This window comes from Podarcis raffonei, chromosome 3 (assembly GCF_027172205.1).
Source record: "Podarcis raffonei isolate rPodRaf1 chromosome 3, rPodRaf1.pri, whole genome shotgun sequence".
Lineage (NCBI taxonomy): Eukaryota > Metazoa > Chordata > Lepidosauria > Squamata > Lacertidae > Podarcis > Podarcis raffonei.
The window spans coordinates 63,206,644-63,230,329 of NC_070604.1; the positions used below are offsets into that span (position 1 = coordinate 63,206,644).

General features: G+C 43.6%; 1 protein-coding gene across 1 annotated transcript; it reads right to left on the bottom strand.

The window, feature by feature from the left end:
* Positions 1-8,470: 8,470 nt before the first annotated feature.
* LOC128410576 (interleukin-20 receptor subunit alpha-like) lies at positions 8,471-21,546 on the bottom strand. Its single transcript, XM_053382026.1, has 7 exons — positions 21,441-21,546; positions 19,016-19,145; positions 17,940-18,118; positions 16,533-16,708; positions 14,641-14,779; positions 12,461-12,600; positions 8,471-10,191 (listed from the first exon to the last, which is right to left on the bottom strand). Exons 1-7 carry the CDS (start codon positions 21,535-21,537, stop codon positions 9,136-9,138), a joined length of 1,917 nt encoding a protein of 638 aa, XP_053238001.1. The 5' UTR covers positions 21,538-21,546; the 3' UTR covers positions 8,471-9,135.
* Positions 21,547-23,686: the final 2,140 nt, after the last annotated feature.

Genomic DNA, 23,686 nt, shown 5'->3' on the forward strand with positions numbered 1-23,686 from the left:
ATTTGGCTTCCAAGCCAAAATGTCATTGTAATGCTGGGAAAGAGCACTTGCGGGCCAGAATGAGGAGTCCACGTCACTCTGAAGAGGCCAGTCATTGCATTAACTTACCAAACCCTCAAGCTATAAGTCAGGGCGATCTCTCATTCTTATCTATGGGACTTAAACAAAAGTCATCCTCATAAGGTGTTAGTTTCTTGCAACAAAAACAACAACAACATCTCAAGGTGTTTCAAACCTCGAAACAAGCAAATACATCATAGCATAAACTTTTGGACTCTAGTCCATGGAAGATTGTTCCATAAGAAACCTGTTAGTCTTTACAGTGCAATAAGACTCTTTATCATCCTTAAAGTACTGCAATCCTTGGTCTCCACCTAATTCATGTTTTTTTCTTGGACAGAGACATGTTTTGAAGAAGATAGTAGCACACGGGTTCCAAGGCAAAATAGCACATTCCTGTTATCCCATGCACATATAGGAACATAACAGGCTACCTTATACTGAGTCAGACCACAGGGCTATTTTGCTCAGTATGTTTACACTGATTGGCAGTGGCTCTCCAGGATTTCAGAGAGTGCATATTTCTAGCCCTATCTGGAGACATCTGGGATTGAACCCAGCATCTTCCAGATGTAAAGCTGATGCTCAGCTGCAGAGCTATGGCTCTTGCTTAGTTTAACAGTGGATAACTGTTAATGGCCATCTTTATAGGCTGCTATATTGGAATATAATGAAATATATTGGCGCTGTGGTCTAAACCACTGAGCCTCTAGGGCTTGCTAATCAGAAGGACGGCAGTTTGAATCCCCATGACAGGGTGAGCTTCCATTGCTCGGTCCCAGCTCCTGTCAACCTAGCAGTTCGAAAGCACCCCAAAAAGTGCAAGTAGATTAATAGGTACCACTCCGGCGGGAAGGTAAACGGCGTTTCCATGCATTGCTCTTGTTTCACCAGAAGTGGCTTAGTCATGCTGGCCACATGAGCCGGAAAAACTGTCTGTGGACAAATGCTGGCTCGCTTGGCCTATAAAGCGAGATGAGTGCCGCAACCCCAGAGTTGTCTGCGACTGGACTTAACCGTCAGGGGTCCTTTACCTTTCTATTTTGGAATAAAGAAACAGTTCTTGCAGATGCCTCTCTTGGCTATCCATTTCAGTTCCTGTTCACTGGCTGGGAGAAGGTACAGTGGTGCCCCGCAAGACGAATGCCTCGCAAGACGGAAAACCCGCTAGACGAAAGGGTTTTCCATTTTGGAGGTGCTTCGCAAAACGAATTTCCTATGGGCTTGCTTCGCAAGACGAAAATGTCTTGCGAGTTCCTGCAGGGTTTTTTCCCTCCCCCCCCTTTTTCCCAAGCCGCTAAGCCGCTTATCAGCTGATCCGCTAAGCCCGCTAAGCCGCTAATAGCGCTAATCTGCTAAGCCGCTAATGGGCTTGCTTCGCAAGACAAAAAAACCGCAAGACGAAGAGAGACTCGCGGAACGGATTCTTTTCGTCTTGCGAGGCACCACTGTATTGCTACCAGACCCTAATGCATTCCAACTGACCTCACCACAGGGCTTTCACATGACACTACCACGCAAAACTGTCCTGCAACCAGGACCAACCCACCCATGAGGCAAAGTGAGGCGACCGCCTCAGGTGGCACAATCCTCAGGGGCAGCAAATGTGGCCTCCAAGGAAAAGCATCACCCATTGATTCTGCTTCTGCCACAGTGGCAATGTCAGCTGTGGCATGTTCCTTGGCTGCCAGATCTGCCTCCTTCTAGGCGACCCCCCCATGCCACCTCTACGGCAACCTCTTGGTGAATAGGAGGCACTGCTGGTTTCCTCCCATCCCTAGGGAGGAAACCCTCTGAGATCTGCTGGGCTCTGCACCTGCCTGGTATGATTTGGAGTTGGCTGCTTTCCCGCCAGTGACGACCTTTGATTCCCACTCCAACTGTTGGGTAAGGTTGATTTGACTCATCAGCCATTCCCAGTGTTGATCACCACACACTGTTCCTGATGCAGATCTTCACTCACGCCTTCTTCCATGATGGTGTGTGTGTGTGTGTGTGTGCGCGCGCGCGCCATTTTGTGGATCACCTCAGGTTACAAAATGCCTCAGGCTGCCCCTGCCTGCCCCTAAGCATGCACTAACAATCAATGCCGGGATTTATTTCCATAATAAATGAACCTGGGCCAAAATCCAAAGTACATATTCTGCCCCGAGCTGAAAATAAATCAAAACTGCTTTCCCAGTTTTTGAAGCGACGCAGCGAAGATCTGAGCTGTAACAAGAACATTTAACATAGTTTGTGCACATGACATCAGCTTTTTTCCTTGGTACTGGAACTGGCAGCATTTGCCATAGGGTAGCATCATTTGCCACTGCACTTACTTTAATTAAAACAGAACCATGTATGTCCCTAATTATATTTATTGGATGAGTTGCCAATTTTGTCTTTGAAGGCAGCACATTATTAGAAAGGAAAGGACTGAAATGACATATCAGGAACTTTCTCCCCTCCCCCACATAAGCTGCAGATTAGCATTTATTAGTGCTTGATTTGAACACTTGCAAAAAAGCTTGCAAGGTGTTTGCAAAATGCCAACCTCCCCCTCCAAACGCCCAGCAACTCACTTTGGGACAGCAGAAGCGTCTGCTGCTTCCCTGGTCATAGAAGAGCCCTGGGGGGGGGGGGAGTCTTCTCCTTGGCAAAAATGGCATGTATAGCATTTGACACACTCTGAGGATCCCAGATCTGGTCATTCCAGTTTCTTCCCTGAAAGGAAAAGATAGCAGTGATGAATATGTCACCATTACATGACCCTTGGCGGCTACTCCCAACTCTACAATTCTATAGCTCTATAAACTTGCAATACCCATTCACTACACATAGTTTTCTGGTTTTTTTGGTTTATCTTCAAGCTCAAGTTAAGTGTATAAAGTATCTTTTTCACCTTAGCTGTTAGGAATCTTTGGAACCCTACAAAGAGGCCTCACTCATCATCATCATCATCATCATCATCATCATCATCATCATTCATTCATTCATTCATTCATTTATAACCCACCCATCTGGTTGGGTTTCCCCAGCCACTCTGCACGGCTTCCAACACAATAGTAAAAATACCATAAAACATCAAACATTTAAAAACTTCCCTAAACAGGGCTGCCTTCAGATGTCTTCTAAATGTCAGTTGTTTATTTCCTTGACATCTGATGGGAGGGCATTCCGCAGGGCGGGCCGCTACCGAGAAGGCCCTCTGCCTGGTTCCCTGTAACCTCACTTCCTGCAGTGAGGGAACCGCCAGAAGGCCCTCAGCGCTGGACCTCAATGTCTGGGCTGAATGATGGGGGGGGGGTGGAGACACTCCTTCAGGTATACACATTCCTCACAAGAACATTTCTGGTGGACTCCCCCCCCCCCCCGTTCTTCTTTTCCTCTCTGTATTAATTTCTGCTGCTAAATAAGTACTTTCACCTCCACCAAGCCCCATTCTCACAGAAAAAGGAAACACATTAAACTCTTGCTCAAGCCCATCAGCTAGCCAAACCATCATTCTCTCTTCCCTTTCCCAATCAACCTGATGAGGTACCTTTTTTTTTTTGGGAAGACCTATTCCATGTTTTCTCTTTGCTCTTCCATGTGTGGCTGTCTCATTCTCAAACCTCAAAAACTGGGGTCCAAACTGCTCTGCTTGGGGTTGCAAATGATTTGTTACTGTGATCTATTGCTACTCTCTTTCATTTTCTTTTTTAAAATAAGATTTTATTTTAAAATGTTCATAACACAATAAGATAAAAGAAACTAATCTAGATAAAAACAAAAACATAGAAAGAGAAAACAAAGGGAAACTAAATAAATAAAGAAACTAAAAAAGATAAAAGAGAAGCGGAAAAGTTGAAAAGTCTTCCAATTTTCCATCTGTCCATTACATAAAACAAATTCTTCCAAATATGTGGTCTATTGCAATTACAGTGGTACCTCGAGTTACAAACGCCTCAGGTTACAAACTCTGCTAACCTGGAAGAGTTACCTCGAGTTGAGAACTTTGCCCCAGGATGAGAACGGAAATCATGTGCCAGTGGCACAGCGGCAGCAAGAGGCCCTATTAGAGAAAGCACGCCTCTAGTTAAGAACAATTTCAGGTTAAGAACGAATCTCCGGAACGAATCAAGTTTGTAACTAGAGGTACTGTACTCTCCTTTCCATACCCACTACTTCCCCAAGTAGGGAGCGGGTGGCGCTGTAGTCTAAACCACTGAGCCTTTGGGGATGGCTGATCAGAAGGTTGGCAGTTTGAATCCCTGCGACGGGGTGAGCTCCCTTTGTTCTGTCCTAGCTTCTGCCAACCTAGCAATTGAAAAGCACATCAGTGCAAATAGATAGATAGGTACCACTGCAGCGGGAAGGTAAAACGGCATTTCCGTGTGCTCTGGCTTCCATCACGGTGTTCTGTTGCACCAGAAGCGGTTTAGTCCTGGTGGCCACATGACCCGGAAAGCTGTCTGTTGACAAATGCCAGCTCCCTCAGCCTGAAGTGAGATGAACACTACACCCCATAATTGCCTTTGACTGGACTTAACCGTCCATGGTCCTTTACCTTTACCTTACCTACTTCCCCAAGTACCAATTCTTTTCTGTTTGTATTCGTAACTATTTCGGGTGCACTCCTGAACAGAGGACTCTTTTTCTTCTTTTGATGCCTCATATTTGCACAAAACCAGAAAACTGCAAAGCAAATTTACAATTGCCTGAGAGCAATGTCCAAATTTCTTGGATAGGAAATTTTACAGCTATCTGTGCCCACGCCCTGCCAGTACATAACTGGCATAATAAAATCAACAAATTAGAAGTTGGGGGTGGGGAGAAATAAAGGGAATGCATGGTGGTATGAATGGGAAAGATGGAAGTGGCTCTCAAATACAAATTCAAATATGTATGGATATGGCCTACTCCATTCTAATCCAAATGGAAGAAAGCAGATTATCAGCTAAATAATGCTCAAATGTGAACAAGCTCTTTCTCACACCTTTCCCCTCACCACTTTTACTGCATTCTAGTTTTCCTATGCGTCCCCATGCATGCTTTAAGAATTAAATCTTAAGGTTTTTAATATTTAGCCTGTTGTTAGTGTCCTGTATGCAGATTCTGTTGAATGTCTTTAGTAAGCTCATTCCATTCTTGATATAATAAACATGCTTATTATCTCTGGTGTCTGTATTTTCCCCAAATAATACAGTGCCAGGATTGCATGTGAGAGCTGCAGGCTTGCATGCAAATTGCCTGCTTCCTAACATTAGCGAGGGTCATTCAGGAAGTCCTCCAGCCATATTCTCTCCAGGCAGTACTTCTGCAGTACAGAGGCATCTCACTTTACCAGCAAAGAAACCACAATATGTGCTTGCTGAGGACATGTTATTCCATTTCTGTGGCTACCACTGTTTGTCTCTAAAGAGGTTGTCGTGTGCGTGGTGGTTTCCTGAGTGTCTCAGGCGCCTACTAGAAACTGCCTGTAGATGCCAATGATGAACAAGTGAATACAATCTCCTGTACAAAATACAATGACATCTTATTATACTTCTTGTTGCCAAATAGTTATTATACTTCTGTTCTAAATTTGCTGGATGGGCCCTTTCCCCCTTAATAAGCGAAGCACAGAAGTGTTCATATAGACCTGCAAAGCAAAACATAACTAGCAGCTTGTATGTCCCAACCAATGCCTCACCATTTCATGGCACACCTCTCCTCCTCTTATAAAGCAGCAAATGTGCCATCTCCCCATTAGCAAGAATCTGTAACCTGTGTAAGATGCTCTCGTCCACTACGTGAGAACTAGACATAGTGCAAATTATGTTGGGTTGGTGCCATCTGGAATGTTTGGTAAAGAATAAAATGCACTTGGATCATTTTTTAAAGGTCTGGATAAAATTTTAGCTACAATGTTTTCATAGGTTCTGTGAACAAGGAGACTGGAGACTTGATGTACCATTGTGTTAGAACTTTTGGAATAATGCAGCAAACCTTATGGGAGTAATCCAATGCATAGAAGTGCAGTCAAGTTGATTCAGTTCTAGCATCTTTGAGCCCTGTCTTCTGTATTTCTTATGAACTAAGCATTAAGTAACTGAGCTGACAGGGTTGTTGTTTTTTTACCCCAATACAGTACTTAATTGGTACTTAACTTGTGTGTGTGTGTGCGCGCGCACACACACACACACACACACACACACACAGCCCTATATGGACCTCCCAAAGCAGCTCACAAACATAATAAAAGAAAAAGGGCAGTTTAAAAAGAAACCACTAACTTACTAAGAATTGTATCATAATAATAGACAAAGCTCTGGGGATCTGGCAGCATAAAAATTATGTGACTTTTGAATCATGAGTGTATCAAGAAACACAGCTCAAAATTCTTGGCACATTATCTGGAGCTGATGAAGTACAGTATTTGAAAGAGATATCGTTTTCCCACGCTCCCATATCAAATACTCCTTCCCTTTCCTGTGTTCCTTTAATAATGTTGGCATTTGCAGATGCTCATATGACTAATCAGAAAATTGTTATAATTAAATAGTATCAAAGCTAGCCATGGATGTAAACAACTTTCAAAACAACGTTTCCTTTTTGCCACAAATTTCTTGAATGTCTTGGTGCTTATTATTATTATCATCATCATTTATTAAACTTCTATACAGATCTTCATCCAAAGATGTGGTTGACAATATAAAAACACAAAAATGCATACCATAATAATAAAAACAATACTCCCAACAGTTTAAAAGACCACAGGTTAATTAGCGGAAGGCTTGCCTAATGGCAAGAGGCTCAGCAGGTGCAAGGCTAGCAGGAGGGAGGGGTAGCTGTAGATGGTGAGAGGACTGAAGTCTATCCGGCCCCTGTCTCTGCTTTATAAGACTGTGAAGCAGTAACTTTATTCAGTTTTTAGATTTACAGTATAAGCACCCTTTGTCCAGTAGGCATAGCCCCTTTGCCTCTGAAGGTTTTACCAACACACTCACCCTATCCTCCATTAAGGCCAGGAAGAAGCATTATCAGAATCCATGGGAACATGCCAGCCAGCCAGAAACACTCAAGGGGGGTGCAAAGCAGAGCTGGGTTGGCGGGGGAAAGTCCCAAGGCCCAGAGAGGCCTCTGGGGCTGCATTTGGCCCTAGGTATGAGGTTCCCCACTCCAGATCTCTAGAATTTAATACTGTATATTAACATATAATTTCACCTTCATGCCTCTAGATAGCTTTCCCTAAACCTTGGCACCACATACATAATCATCACTTGATGAATACAGCACCAAAAGGTGACTAGTGGAAATGAGTCACTATAAGAACTGCTGTGTCACATCAGACACAAATACCTTTTCATGGATTAACTTGAGCCATCAAATGACCAAGGAATCAAGTGGTGTACATGTATGTATGAGCTGGCTTTCTTATGTCCCACATTATTTTTCCTTCATAACCTTACAATTCACATTTGCGAAAGCTGAGTAGAGAAGTGTTTGAGTGCTTGGAGAAGTTTTAAGTAGCTTTGCCAGACGTGCCTCAGACACATCTGTTTGTTCATACAAGATGCTCCTGTTCAGCTGTTTTCCAAGTCACTTCCTATCTTTAAAACACAAATAGGAAAAGGTAAAGCTATGGCATTAACACTAAATGCCAACAATATAATTTCAAAAGCCAGCCGCATGTACAATATGCATTCATTCTTCCTACATGTGTGACGTTGCATTTGACTGTGTTCGCACAGCCAATTGCATGTAATTTACCAACATGCTGTAACCAAACTCTCAAACTCAAGCTAGTGAATTCTTCTATTAGCTTGAATTGTCCATGTAATTGATTATTCAAAATTGTTCAAAATATTGGATGCAACTATGCTTTCCTATGGAGAGGTTCCGACTGCTGCCAATTCCTCAGGTTGGATGAAAGTGTCAGGCCTGATTACTTTAAGGTGATCAGAATGCTTTAGGCTAATAGAGGTGACTTCCTCCAGGATGTTGAAAGTGTCAACATTGATTTACTCATACTGTGTTGATGCAGAAATGGAAAAGTGATATATTTTACACGATTAATTGCTTCAGAGCTATACTGCATGCAAAAGGCATGGGGCAAAAATGACAAAATACTATTTTCATTTGCTGAAGTTCTCTGCTTTTTCTGTCTATTAACTGATCACAGCTAACCTCCCATTTCATATAAAGGCTTAATAGACTTCTGTTTCCAAAGACTGGAGGTGTATTTTCACATACTTGAGACATAACAGGGCCTATGGGGTTTCCCCCTTTGTTTCCTATATGTGCTATTCCCAGCATACACTAGTCACAATGTGTGGTGTTGCACGAATGCAGTAGCCAAAAAGCAGAGGAGACTGGGAGCCAAGCTACAAGAATCCTGTTAGATCAGACCAAAGGATCAGAGACAGTGGGGACCAAAGGATCAGAGACAGTGGGGCCAGCCAATGGGAAGCCCACAAACAGGACAAGCCACCCTCTCCATTTGTTTCACTGAAACTAGTATTTAGAGGTTTTGATCCTGGAGATGGCATATAGCAGTCATGTCTGGTAGTCACAGACAGATCCGTTACAATGTTGTATCTACCAGGGGCTGTTAGTTGCTCTCTGCCAAGCAATGCCTGCCCCCAAGATTTTTATTTGCTGATTTACATCTAACTGACACTATCACTTGGTTCAACTCTAGCTACTACTCCACTACCGTAGGACAATGTCATATCTGAGGCAAACAGATCATCTCAAAGCTGAATGGTTTTCTGACAATCAATTTCTTTTCAAAGTCTAGCAAGTGTCTTCCATCTAAAGTTAGTACTGAAATTGACAAGCATGTACTCTATGCCCTTATCGTATATGTTTAACTGGTGTTGGTTTTTTTTTAAAAAATATAGATATTGGTTTGAATTAATGCAATTTTCAACAAATACGTGCATTGGTGCAAGACTACTGAATGAATAAAAGCAGATTACTTTGTTGGAGTTCACCAATAATTAAAACCAATGGCCTTTGATAGTCATTGATGGTTTGATGGTCACCAGCTTCATACTGTAAGCAATTAATCTTAACTGTTAAAACAATTCTACTTAGTAGTAAATTAAATCACGACGGGAAAGAAAGTTAGGTTTGCATTTGTATATGCAGTCCCCATTGTTCTTTAAGGTGCAGGAGATACCTTTCTTCATCTCTCTCTAACAGCTCAGCAGAGCACCGTCTCTCATAAACTCTGGACAGAAGTCCCTCTTCCAGAGAATCTTCATACTTTTCATTCTCAAGTATTTCATCACTTATTAAATTAGACAAGGGTATATTAAGTATCCCAGTCTGGGGGTCCCAATCTATTATTATGCTCTGCTCATCTTCCACTTTTGCTTTCTTTGCTGCCTCCTGGTCCTGGGTGGCCCATGTTTGATGCTTTGACGTTGCACTTCTCATCACTACGTTTGCAAAAGTTTGTGGTTTTTCAAGTGCAGCTCTTTTCTCATCGAAGGAGGACTCTTTTTGATTATGTGCCAAACAAGTATCTGCCACCACACTGCATTGAGGACAAAAAGTTTGGCCTGGTTTATTGGGAACCAAAGTTTGTGAAGGAGCTTGGAGGCTATTATGTCCAGAGCCCATCTTATTCAAAAGCGTCTCTCTTGGTTGCTCTCCTGAACGGATACCTGGAGCTCCCACACCAAACTGGGGACAGTAGGCCTGTTCTGTTCCATCAGTTATTAAATCTGGAGGTACTTTTTGCAGTTTGTGAAGCAGTCCCTCTAGTGCGCAAATACCAGCTTTTAAGCTCAGCTTCTCTTGAACCAGAGTTGTATCTTCAGCCCTCAAGTCAAATTCATAGACCACAACTTCATCCTCGTGCTTCTCACCTGAAGCCCTTTGAGATACAAGCTTCATCATGGGTAGCTTGTTCTCATCTTGCTCATTTTCAAACATAACTTCCTCATTTAGGCAAGCGTCTTGAGAATCCTGTTGTGCTAGTTGCACTTCTGAAGCTTTTCCCTCAACACTGTTTCCATCACAACATCCATCTCTGCTGTGGGCACTGCCTAGTAAACGAGTGTCCTCCAGAGAGGTCTTCTGCTCTTCAGCGATATTAATAGTAATGAAGTTAATCACAGTTTTTTCGGAAGGCAACAAATTGCCTCTCTCACATTTGTCACTATACTTCAAAACCTGGGGAGGGGAAAAAAAGCAAGCTATAATTTAAAAAAGAAAACTGAGAGATCCGTTAATTGCAGTCTCTACTTTTAAGTTAAAGCCCCAACCCAGCTAAAGTTAATTACTTACTAAGGCTGTATACACACCACTGTGTTAATGTGCATGTGGGTTGTAGAGATCTCATTATCCCATGGGCAGTCTTCTACATTTGTCTATACATTAGCATTCCAAGTTGAACTCGTCTCAATGCTTCCCATCCAGACAAGCTCAGAATCAATTAATTCTGGCCTAGTTCAGCCCCACTGCCTCTCCGCACTTGGAATACTCTATTTCTGGGCCTGATGCTGGCAACTGTTTGGTGGGTGGCAAGGGGAGAGCAGTGGTGAATGGCTCTGCCAGGAGAGCTGCGTGGAAGTGCGCTTCCAGCTAATATGATGTCCTCCCTTCAGCATGGCATAAGGGTGTGTGCATTGGATTGCTCTCAAAGTCTCACTGCTTTTACTTGAATTTAGTCCTGAATAATGTTAGCTGGATTAGGTCTATGTATAAAATTTATGTGCTTTCACATCGCAACTATTATGCAGGTTGGGGAGTATTGCATACACTGCCTTTCCTTTCCTTTCCTTTCGACCAATTTCTGGAACAAGTCAAGACTATATCAGTGCTTTCTTTCTAAAAAAAATGTTTAGGGGTACTCTCATTTTCCTACTCATATTGAAATACTGCCCCTCAATGAGGCCAAATTTAGATTCACAAAATGTTTAGGGGTATGCGTACCCCTGTGTCCCCCCCCAAAAAAAGAACTGATCTATATTATTATTATTTTGCTGCACAAACAATAGCTAGGAATCCTAGGAAGCTGCCTTTTGCTGAGACAGACCACTGGTGCCATCAGCTCAGTATTGTTTATACTGACAAGTAGTTGCTCTCCAGGTTTTCAGAGAGGTAGCCTTTCCCATCGCTACCTGGAGATAACAGGGATCAAATTTGGGATCCTTTGCCACCAAGTTGCAGCCCTTCCCCACAGGACCATCCTTCTAATATAATGTACAAATAGTGGCAGTAGTTTTCCAATTATGTTCAACAAGGAAAATTAATTAGGAATAATTAATTAGGAATAATTAATAGGAAAACAATTGTCAGGGCCCATTACTTTTATCCTCTTTTGTAGACAAAAAGCAAGGAATTACATTTGTAGATTTTTAATTGAATGGACTGGTTCCTATGCTTGGCTGCAAGTTGGAAAAATGTTTAAGTAAAGAAGATTGTAGTGCATTTTAAATGGCAGACACTAAAGCCAGGTAGTTTGCTGGATAAATGTGTTGCAAATTCCAAGGGCTGGAATAGCTGGGGACAATGTAGATCTAGTTCAGTGCTTCTACATTGCTTAATTTCTTATTTTTCTCAGCAATTAATTCATCCATTCATAATTTGTGGTCATTGATTTCTTTTTTAATGCATCTTTATGTGCAAATATAGCCTTGCTGCTGGCTTCTCAGTACTTTTTGCCCGAGAATATTTTAGTCCTTGCTTAAGGCAAAGATTCTTCCGAATAATTTTCTGTTTGATGCTTATCAGCAAGTTTGTGGAAGACTACTAAACATTGGCCTATTAGGTGAAATAAGAAAATGCAGCACACACACACATTGGGTGGGTGGGTGAATAATAATATAATAGAATTGTAGAGTTGGAAGGTACACCAAGGGTCATCTAGTCCTACCCGCTATGATGCAGGAATCTTTTGCCCAATGTGGGGCTCAAACCCACGACCCTGAGATCAAGAGTGTCATGGGGGAAGGGCCACAGCTCAGTAGCGTAGCACTTACCTTGCTTATACAAAGTACTAGTTTAGGCTCTGACATCTCCACTTAAAAAGGCTCTCAGCAGCCCTATGTCTGAGAGCCACAACCAATCGGGGGTAGCCAGCCTTTTCTTTTATGTCTTGGAAAAGAACCCAGACTAATTAATATGGCTTCATACTAAATATGATGTAGCAATAACACGGGGAATGTCTTGGGCTTTGGGAAAAAGCAGTTGCAGCCCCCGCCCTCAATATGGACTGGGGGTAAGATGATGGGGGGAGGTGGGTTCCAACTCTTTGCCCCAGTTTCTTGACCCCAATCCAAGTAACCGAGCCCCAGGCGAAAATGTTCCTCTTCAACCAGGCCTTTGGTTGATTAATATTAATTAATAAATATTTTCACACGGGGAGTTTTAAAGTGTATGGACTGGGCCTTAACCATGTGATACATTACATACTACAGGGATAATAAAGAACCCTTACCAAGTTTGTAGGGTACTTTTGCTTTGTGATATGAATGTACCTATATACACAACAGCATGACACCAAAATAATAAGGACTGTTAGAAGGACAGGCAAAATATATCCGAGTAAGATTGTCGCAGCCTCCTTGAAAGCCGAATCTGTGGAGAAATATGTGCATTAGATGCTGTTCATTTTTCCAAATATCCAGCAGTCATCAGGATTTATTACTGGTAATTGGATATGGAAGTCTAAATAGGCTCCATTAAAAAAGAAGACAATAATAAAAACGACATCAATTATTAATACAAAACATTAAAAAATACATGCCACAGCTCAACAGTATTTTACAAGTGGTTGAGATTTCAACAATTTTAGTATTATAAATTATTGTAAAATTTTTGAACAACAGTGAAAATTATGAAAGACAGCCAGAAAGGAAGAAATGTTGCCTGTAGCTTCAATAAAAGCACTTTGACACCATTCTTTCTCTCAGTTTGTTCACTTATAATACAGCATTTGGGAAATATTATCCCTTTCAAATGTCGTATGTATGCGGTAAAATACATGTACTCTGTAACTTTTTACTCGTAGAGCAGCTGGGCTGGGTTCTTTTAAACTCTATATTTAGGCTGTTCTTCCCTAGCAAGTTATTGAGGTCCTTGCCAGCAGATTCTTCTTTGCCTAATTTCCCCCAATTATTAGGGATACACAGATTGCTAACAGGGACTAAAAAGGGCTGACTTGCTGGTTTCTAATAAAAGATTCAAAATTATGCTCTTCAGAATCGAATGGAACCGAAGGCAGCCACTTAATACGGCAGTGCTGAAAATGGCAAGCAGTAAAAAGAGGGCCTATTTCTGCAACTCTAACCTGAAACGGGTGCAGCAGGCAATATATAACTTTTGATTTTCCTTCACTGAAGAGTGGAAAGTGGAGACCAGTAATTTACAGGTTGAGAGGGAATGGATGGGGAAATGAACACGGCTCAAAGATGCTTCCCCTAAGCAGGCCAATAGCCAGAAATGTTGTGGTGATGGTGGCAGAACATTGGAGAGTCATTGTAAATCAGGGTGGGGAAAGCAAAACCTAAAGGACAAGCTAGTCAGGGTGACACAATTCAAAGCAAGCCATTACGTAACCTCCTGGCACCTTTGCAGTAATTGGACAGAACACTGGAAGATCTCTGCCTTAGCAGTTTTTTGGGGGTGGGTTGGGGCTGGATGAGGATATTGCCTGCAGGTTTCCCCCTTATCATCATATAAGAAAGAGAAAGATGGCAGAGGTGCTTCCAGGTCTTCTGACATTGAAAAGAGTAATTTTATAAACCAAGGAAAACTCTATAAACCTGGAACATATATGAACAAAGGAATCTGCCTTATACCAAATCAGACAAGTGGCTCATCCAGCTCAGTGGCTCTCTGGGGTTTTGCAAAAAAAACTGGTCAAATATCCTCCCCTTCATACTTTTGCAGGCTCATTTATCCACTGTGCATGTGGGGCAGAGGGATATTCCATGACTTTTTTGTGTCTTACATTATAGAAATGGCTATGGATGGTTTTTCTTAAAAAAGAATCCCACACACACTGCCACTATTTGAAGTGGTTTGATGGCCTGTGGTAATCCTATAGCTTTCTTGTAAAAGAATGCTCAATGAGAATGATACAGTATTGTTCCTTTGAAAATTATTGCAATGGGGGTGACAGCAGTTGCTACCTGGGCATGATCTATGCTTCTGAGCAATGATCCCTCCCCTTTGCCCACATCAGGCCCACTCCTGCAGTTCCAGCACTTGTTTTGCACTAATCTAGGTGATCGCTCACTGTGGTTCACCAGTTGGACAGATCTGGATGATCCTTTGCCTCATTTGAGTGACTGGGTGTTTCTATAGATCAATGGGCTCTTTAATGATCTATTAGAATTTCAAGGGAGAAGGTAATAGCTCTTAGCCTATTGTTAAGGCACAGATCCAGCAATTAGGGTTGCCTGGAGATATGGTTTGTCCTCAGCTGACTGTTATTTAGAAAGAAGCTTCACTAAGAAACAAGGTTATATACCTTTGTAAAGCCAAGAGGATCTTGTCATGACTTGTACAAAAAAGGATTTCTCAACTACTTTTATCTATTTTTAGAACTATTTGATATTAAAGCAACAAATTTGCATCCTGTATTGGAGATGTGTTTTATAGTTCTTTGCTTACCTTTCAACGTAGCAATGCAATCTTTGGAGAGTCCACTGAACAGGAGTGGAGTAATATATACCTGCACTGTGACACAGTACACTGTATTCGACTCTAAATGGAACACATCAAGTCTGTTGCTTTTAATACAGAACATCCACTAGGGGAAAGAAGACATTGTCACACTTCAGAACTTAACTATACAACAATATATTGGAGAATCACAGAAACACAGGAACATTCTACCTATGGTTTCATCTATGAACCAACCACCAGAGAGTGGAGAAAAACGTGCATCTCCGTTCAGATTGTTATACCTTAATCCAGGGGTCAGCAAAGTTTTGTGGCTTGGGCCAGTTCACGGTCCCGCAGATGCCATGGTGGGCTGGACTGCACATGCACATACACATGCGCAAATGCTATTTCCGGAGCTCCTTCTGGCGCAGAGGATGTGTGCGTAGCTTCCCATTGGCTGCAGGAGCTTCCTGCAGCCAATAGGAAGCCAGCCAGCATCACGGAAGGCAGTCCCCGCTCTGCTCTGTGCCAGTTTAGCATGGCGCATGGGAGCCAACTGAGTGGGCGGCAGGGGTCCCCAAGCAGGCGGTGGGGGTCCATGGGCTGTTTGTGGCTCATGGGCCTTAGGGTTGCTCACCCCTGCCTTAATCCTACATATAACATAGCTGTCAACTTACAGATTTGAAAATAAGGGACCAGCAGCCAAAATAAAGGACCTGCAGCCTCACCTGTTCCAGGCACTCCAGTCTTTCTGTCCCCCTGCAGTCTGGTCAAACTCATGCTGGTAGCTTCGAGAACACTGTCCAACCAACTTTGTAACCAGAGGTTCAACTGAATAGAATCTGAATCACATGCACCACAAGGCCTATGCAGCCTCAACTTAAGATGGCTCCTCGGCCTGGCTTTGCACTGCAAAGTTTGCAGCAGCACGTGCAACAAAATGGCGTCCAGCATTCAAAAAACCCCTCAGCTTGCATTAACTAGCCACACACAAGGCATGCAAGCTCCACCCCCAGTCGTTCTTAGACTTCTTATTGGGTGAGCAACACAGCCAAGCAACACAGTTGGAGCCTCCCTCCTCTCTGGCTGGCAGGGAGGGAGGGAGAGGAGCTGCTTCCTTTGAAATTTAAGGGACATCATTTAAGGGACATTTAAGGGACATCCATCAATAAGGGACAGCAGCGGGACATGGCGCTGGAATAAGGGACTGTCCCTTCAAATAAGGGACACTTGACAGCTAGCTAAAAAACACAGTGCCATCAGGATAGAGATGACAGCCAAAGAACAGGATCTCTCTCCTTTCTTAGCTTTCAATTTTGGTCTCTACTGCTGACTTTCTTTCAGCCCACATCTTCACTTTCTTCCCAGCCACCACAGTCATCATATAGTTCAGGTAATTGAGATGAGATCACAGACACCTGCTTGGACATGGCACCAAGCCCTGGGTTCCCAGGTTGGCATTTCTTTCTTTACCACAGCTAGTTCCTGGCTCTTCCTCTTGTTGGGACAAAAAGCAGTTTGGGTGAGGGGAAGGTTTTAAAGGTGGAGGGCAAGACACTGGCCCACAGGGAAAGTGTTAAATATCCCTTCCCCACATATAATCTTCTGCTCCAGATCTGCAACCTCCCACAACTGTCTTGCACGTGTAGTGGTTTTCTGTCTTTATTATCAGGGGGAAGTCATTTACATGACTAAGCACCATGTTATTTTCACCCTCATTGCTCACACTCCCAATTATGCTGCGCTCCCAAGAACTATCCTTCGTCTTCATCATCCATCCACATACATATTTGCAAAGCACACAACTGCCCCTTCTCAACATCCTAATAACATGACCATCTCCAATTAATCCAGAACCGATTTAAATTGCTTAATAGCCCTTTCTAATCAAGTTTTACCTGTGTCTTTTTTTTAGTGTTGAATACAGATACATTATATTGTAGGATGGGATATATTTCATGCAGATAATTAGGCTCATTTCTGGAGTTTCTGCTCCATGTCTTAGGTGCAGCCACAATGACTGAAATAGATTTTTCAGCAGAAGACAAGGCAAATGCGGGTGGATCAATTTTAGCTGGAAAAGAAAAGCAAGTATATATTAGAGTGTGCATAGTGACAAGAAAACAACTATAGCCAACTGTGATAATATTCCCTCATCAGTCTTTTGTTTTGATGTGTGGTTGCAGAGCTGTGAATGGGGCCCCTCCCTGCTCCACCATCCCTGCCCAAGCCTTGATTTGTAACACTCAAAAGCTGGTGAAGTTATTTTAGCAACTGAGGCACAAAACTCCATAAGCACCTCTCTCCCCTTCAACCTTACGATAAATTGTTTAATTTATTGCCCTTTCATGGCACCCAGAATCAACAGCCCAACAGGCTATCACACTTTCCATAATAGCAGGGTGAGCTGTGGTGAATTACAAACTCTTATTAACTCCCTTGAACTTTTTAAAATAAATAAATAAAAACAAAATACTTTTAGGCTGCCTTTAAAGGCAAAAGCCTTAAGCTAGTTTACAAACATGAAAAATCCAAAATACAGTCACAATACAAATCGTGCTTTAGGAACACATTCCACCCAATAATATTAAAAGCAGCCAATCAGTCCAACTTCAATATAAGTTAAAAATCATGAGCAAGACAGCTCCCCTGAAATGCAAATAACAGCTTTGGCGAAGTGATTTTTGTTGGGAGTGTAATGGAAGAGAAAGAGTTAAACTCCCACCCCCCAGACTTTACATCACTCACATAACAAAGATGTCTAGTTGCTTTCATGCAGTGCCATAGCTGGGGGTGGGGGGTGGGCAGGGACTAGCTGAGTTTTTTGCCCCAGGTGAAGTCTCCAGAGGGGCACCAATGAGGCTCCCAGCCTCTCTCTCTCTCTCTCTTTGTGTGTGTGTACGCAAATGCATGTCAGGAGGGTGCCAAATTGGGTCTTTGAGCTGGATTAAATAAAGCCTAGTTTGCCCCTGCTTTTATGCAATTAATGCTAAGTCCAGTGTGCACCTGAAAGAAGTTGGGCAAGCAGGCTGTTCATGCAAATGACAAAGCTGTGATTCAAATCCAGTGTTGACACAGGATCTCTGTGATCAAAGCCCTAATCACTTTGCTATATAGAAAGAATAATAAATGCAGTTTTCAAGCCATGTTTAAACTAGTGCCTGCTTAAGCAACCATCGCATCAAATTTTATCGCAAGCATTTTAGTGGAGTCTGTTGCACAACATGAGTTCTGACTGGTAATCTGCCCTCTGGAAACTTTCAATACTATTATGAACACATAGCATTCCTTAGGTGTTTCCTTACTGTCTGTTAATGGATTAAACCGAGGAGATTCTGTCCAGCTGGAACAACTTCCATTCAGAAAAGCTTTTACTCTGGCATGATATAGCTCCTTATGGTCACTTGTTCCACGTGAGAGGTCACACCAGGTCTGACTGATATTTCTGCATTCTGCATCCTTAATCCATCTAGCTGTGCCATATCTGAATTTTAAATAATCAATAGAAAGAGAAAAGGTCAGTGCTCATTCTATGATCATGGCTACTAACAATTGGTAGCCTTATCCTCTAGCAATTTGTCTAATCTTTAAAAACATCCACCTGAGTTCGTGGCCATCGCTACTTCTTGTGGGAGTGAATTCTGTAGTTTAACTATGTGGTGAAGTGATTATGACAGTATGAACTATTCATTCAATTTATAAGGCACTTTCAAGCAGTGCCGTTGCAGTGGCTTGCAAGAATTGAAACAAAATATATATAATTTAATCAATGCAAGTTAAAATGTTTAACAATCAAAGTAAGGCAGCTCAGCCGGTAGAGCACGAGGCTCTTAATCTCAGGGTCGTGTGTTTGAGCACCATGTTGGGTGAAAGATTCCTGCATTGCAGGGGGTTGGACTGGATGACCCTTGTTGTTCCTTCCAACTCTATGAATCTATGATTCAATTGCTCATACATATCAGACCAAAGTTGCTTGGGTGTTTCCCTACAATGTCCAGTGATTAATTTTGGATTATCATACTGAAAATGTGCAATGTATCCCATGCCTCTTACTGCTTTGCTTACGTTCAATAATTCATGTAATATCAAGAACCACTCGTAATTTTTCCCTTTTAGGTGCTAGCAAGGAGAGGGCATGTGGGGGAGACAGACAGAGATGCTAGGGACTCCTGTTGATCACTGTCTTGCCAGAATCCAAGATCTGTTTATATTTTAAAGGAGCCGGTCTACTGAATGAAGCTACGCCAGCTTCAACTTCAACCTTGAGGTTACTGCTGCAAAAGAAAGCATGATGAAGCATGTTGCACATTTAAAGCACCATTAAAAAAACTAACCCACAAACTAGTATTGGTAGTACAGAAAAATCAACAGCAAAACATACACTAAATACTTCACACTATAAATTAATTTGTCCTCAGGAATCCCTTCTGGCGGCAACCAGTGTAAGACATTCTTCAGGTTTCTGGAGACAAAATGAACATTCCTAGGGCTGGGCAAAGTACAACACAATGCTGTTGGGAAAAACAAACGAGTTAACATGTGTGGACAATAAGGATGCCACCATTTATCAATGTGCATTTTGAAAAGCTGATCATCTGGATGGACAGGCCAACAAGTTTTAAACGTTGGCCGGTTTTCCCTGTCTGCAGAGGCAGCTGCCAAGGATTCTGGCTGATGGCAATTCAGGATTCTGATTGCAACCAAAACTGCCTCACTTTTATGACCATGTTAGACTGGTGTTAGTTGTAGCATGTAAACTAATCTATGTGTCCCTGGCATTGTGATGTAATGACTCTTGCTATCACTTCGCTCAGGAAAGAAGCATAGCACCCACACTTCATATGCAATGATGGTCTCTCTTCACAAACGTAAGGTAAAAGGTGAAGGACCCCTAGACAGTTAAGTCCAGTCAAAGGCAACTATGGGGTTGCAGTGTTCATCTCGCTTTCAGGCTAAGGGAGCCGGCGTTTGTCCACAGACAGCTTTCCGGGTCATGTGGCCAGCATGACTAAACCACTTCTGGCACAATGGGACACCATGATGGAAACCAGAATGCACGCAAACGCCATTTACCTTCCGGCCGCAGTGGTACTTATTTATCTACTTGCACTGGCATGCTTTCAAACTGGGACAGAGCAATGGGAGCTCACTCCGTCACACAGATTCAACCACCAACCTTCCGATCAGCAAGCCCAAGAAGCTCAGTGGTTTAGACCAAAGCACCACCCGCGTCCATTTAACAAAGGCCAGGTAACCTGCTCCTTTAGTGGAGATCAGACTTTCCCCTCCTTTGGTATAGATGGCATTTGTGTCCTCAGTATCCTTCGCATCTACTGAACAAAAAAAGTGTGGATTATATGAGTTGCCGCTTATGCTGGTCTGTGACCATAATAAAGTAAAGTCATTCATATGAGCTGCCTCAACACGCCAGTTGCTACTAGTTGTACTCAACTTAAAAGGACATCACCACCTCTACATATGATTTCTTGCTGCAAAAGTGATGCTATCTCTTGCTCAGGGATGGAAAAGCTCTCACTCTCACTCTCCTACTTTTCTGTGTAAAACAGAAACCTGACCAGACCACGAACCCTGCTTCCTCAAAATCTGACTTTCGACAAAATAGGCATGCATTGTAATGCAATATGAATAGCAAAATATGAATATTTAGACTCTTAGCAGCCAAAGCAGCAAAGATGATGTATAATTTCCATCTCACTGAGACACACCGTGCTGTGTAGTAATGCAGGAACCATATTTCCCAGCATTTTCTATTAAGGTGCCAGATGCATTTCTTACAGATTTTAAGAGAGGTTTCAAGAGAGGACAGCGGGAGTGCCAAAGAGTATTCAGTAAGGAGAGAGGATTCAAAACACACACACACTAAAAACAATAGTTTTTACAACTCTAAATAACTACAGAAACTTTACTGCATTTGTGCCTTTGGCATGCATACTTGGGACTTAAACCTATTCCAGTTGCAAACCCATAGACTTACACTTAAAAGGGTAAAATTAAAGGGACCCCTGACACTTAAGATCTAGTTAATTCAGTGGGACTTACTTCTAAGTAGGCATGCATAAGAATAACCTGTTAACTTTAAAAGAACAGGCAGTACTTGTTTTTGTATATCAAGCAATCTGGGCAAGGGTGCCAACTTGAATAAAATTCTGGGGGGTGGGAGAGACAGGTAAGCCCTACCCCACATAATCAACTACAAGATGCAGTGCACACATACCATTTGAATGGCAATGCCCATCAACTGGGGGGGCGCTCCCTCAAATATTTTACTGTGGGGCAGAAGGGAACTCCGCGTCTAAGAGTTGGCTTCCATGAATGTAGGAAACCTTGAGGAATAGAAGGGGGCAGGGAGCCGAAGAGAAGATATTCCTCTCAGAGCTCTCTGTCCCGTCAGGACTCTCCTGTGCTTTGAGGGCTTGCACAGCACTTGTAACCCGTGCGGTGACGAAGATACTCCGCATGTGCTCAGAAGCACTCTTGTTTATCTGCTCCAAACTGGAACAGCGGCATTTAAGCAGCTTCCAGAAGCGAGGCCAGAATCAAACTACCCCCAGGCAACAGCACATAGCTCAGTCCAGAACATCGGACCACAAAGAGCCCACAGGACAGGATTCTTAAGAAGAAGAAGAAGAAAGCGACACTTTCCTCGCCATGGTTATTATTCTGCCAACTGACCTCGCAAGCTTCGCCGAGATTGCAGACGAAGCCTTGAAAGAGCGCGAACAGAATGGCAGAAACAGGCGAGGAAGCGCAAAGCGCGATGCGCCTTCCTTTCTGCCGGGACTCACCTGACGCCACCGGCTCAGCAGGGGCGGGAACGACGGCCAGGCGCAGCAGCAGCAGCCCCAGAGCCGAGAACCATGGAAGGGCTTCGGCGCCGCACATCGAGAGCGGGCGGCGTGTGCGCGGTCACATGGCCGCCGGGCGAAGGGGGCCGCGTGCCGCGCCAAACCGGGCAGAAAGAGGCGCGAGTAGAGCCGCAGGCCGGCCTGAGGGACCGCAGCAGGTCGCAGCAGCTGAGCGGTTTTCTCTCACACGACGACGGGGTGGTTCCCTCCTCCACGGAGAAGGTGGAGCAGACGGGACGTTTTGGAGGAAGAGTCGCGGGACCGAGCGCCTCCTTTGACGAGGGAGCCACTTTCCTCCGCCCTAACCCTTAATAGGCGTCTGTCTGTGGGGCGATGCCTGAGGCGGCTGTTAGGAGCTGGCAGAGTACCTGCTGCCCGCGTTTTCTTAGAGGTACTCTTTCCTGTGTGACCTGATGGTTTTCAGGGCCCAGGTTCTAGGAATCCCTGGCAAACAAACAAAACAAGACAAGACAGACAAAACCCAGCCCCCTTTCTTTTCTTGCTCTCCCCATGCCCGCACCACTTGTCAACACCTGCTTTACAGATGGTGAAATTCCTGCAAAGAAGTTGCTTCCAAGTAGGTGAGTCCCATAGTAAGATGGCAACACATGTTACACCCACCCCAAATATGTCTAACTTTCTGTGTGAATGACTACAGGTAAGCTGTGATGGGTCACAGTTGAACAGTGTGTGTCTGCACAATATGTGCATGTGTACAGGGTTTTGTATTGATTTACAAGGCTCCAGGATAGCTTATTCATTAGATTCCTGCCCCATCACTGAGCTGTTTGGGGGAGTCTCTGCTAGTGGCCTCCAATGACTCAAGCGCATTGTGAAGGCTAACTTTGAAAATGGACAAGTTAGACCATACAGGCTTAGGACAAACTAAACAGACATTTCCTTTAACATGTGAAATTGTGAGTGGGGTTGCTATAGTTGGCAGTGATTTGTGCAAAGGGAAAGCAGTGGGCCAGACTCAACTCCGTACCCAACTCAGGCATTTTTTAAACCAGAAAATAGGACTGGGCAATATATATGTATTGTCTGCTCTGGTCTAAATGTATTAGTAACCACCCTACATTCCTCCAGGGGTTAGACTCTTGCAATGGGCAATCTTTCTCCATGCTGGGGCCACCCCTTCTATCTTGGTGCTCAGTCAACTCAGCTCTATCAAGTAACTCTGCATGCTGTCCTGCTGCTTGAGGTGTGGCTAGGTGGGCCTCAAGTTACTGCACCTTCTCTTGCAGCAAGACAGCCAGCTTGCACTTGCTACAAAGTGAACTGTTGCTTGTTCTCTGGCAGAATGGCAAACATGGCACAGCTGTTACAGGTCACTGTAGCAGCTCCATTACCTTCCATGCCTCTAGTCCTATGCTCACCAAGAGACAGAACTCTAGCAGGGGAGATTAAGGGGAAGGCCTAACCCGCCCCCCCCCTTTGCAAGCTCCCAGGATCTGCACTGAGCTAAGGAGTCAGACACGACTAAACAACAACAACGACTGCTGCTGGTTGCTAACTCCCTTCTCAGCTGTAACTCCTCCCCCTCAGATCCCGTGTTCCCACAGAGTAATCAGCCACACACACCTCCTTACTGGAAACAAGCTCCAGTGAACTCAGGAGAACTTGCTTCTGAGTAGACATGTGCATGGGATTGTACCGTTAGCCATATTCTACCAATAGCTGGAGGCCCCTGTTTGCAAGCTCCCAGGATCTGTACTGAGCTAAGTTTGACTGCTGCTGGTTGCCAAATCCTCCCTCAGCTGGGCTCCCTCTCAGCTGTAACTCCCCCCCCCCCTCAGATCCTGTGTTCCCACAGAGTATGGTAATCAGCGCAGCCACACACTTTCCTATGGGAAAAAAGCTCCAGTGAACTCAGGAGAACTTGCTTCTGAGTAGAGATGTGCATGGGATTGTGCCGTTAGCCATATTCTACCAATAGCTGGAGGGCCAGCAGCATCTCTCTCACTGACTAATTTGGCATAAAATTAGATATGGCTTGGGTGTGTCAGTTGCTCATTTCCATTTGCTAGGTTGCTGGCTGGTACAGGAATGAACAATGGGGTTGTATAGGAGCAGGGGGACTTTTGTGGCATACAGAACTCTTGCAGAACTTCTGCTGCTGTTCATACTGAGGAATATTGGGTTAAGCAGCCCTTTGTCTCTGCTTGGATAAGATTAGCTGGAGA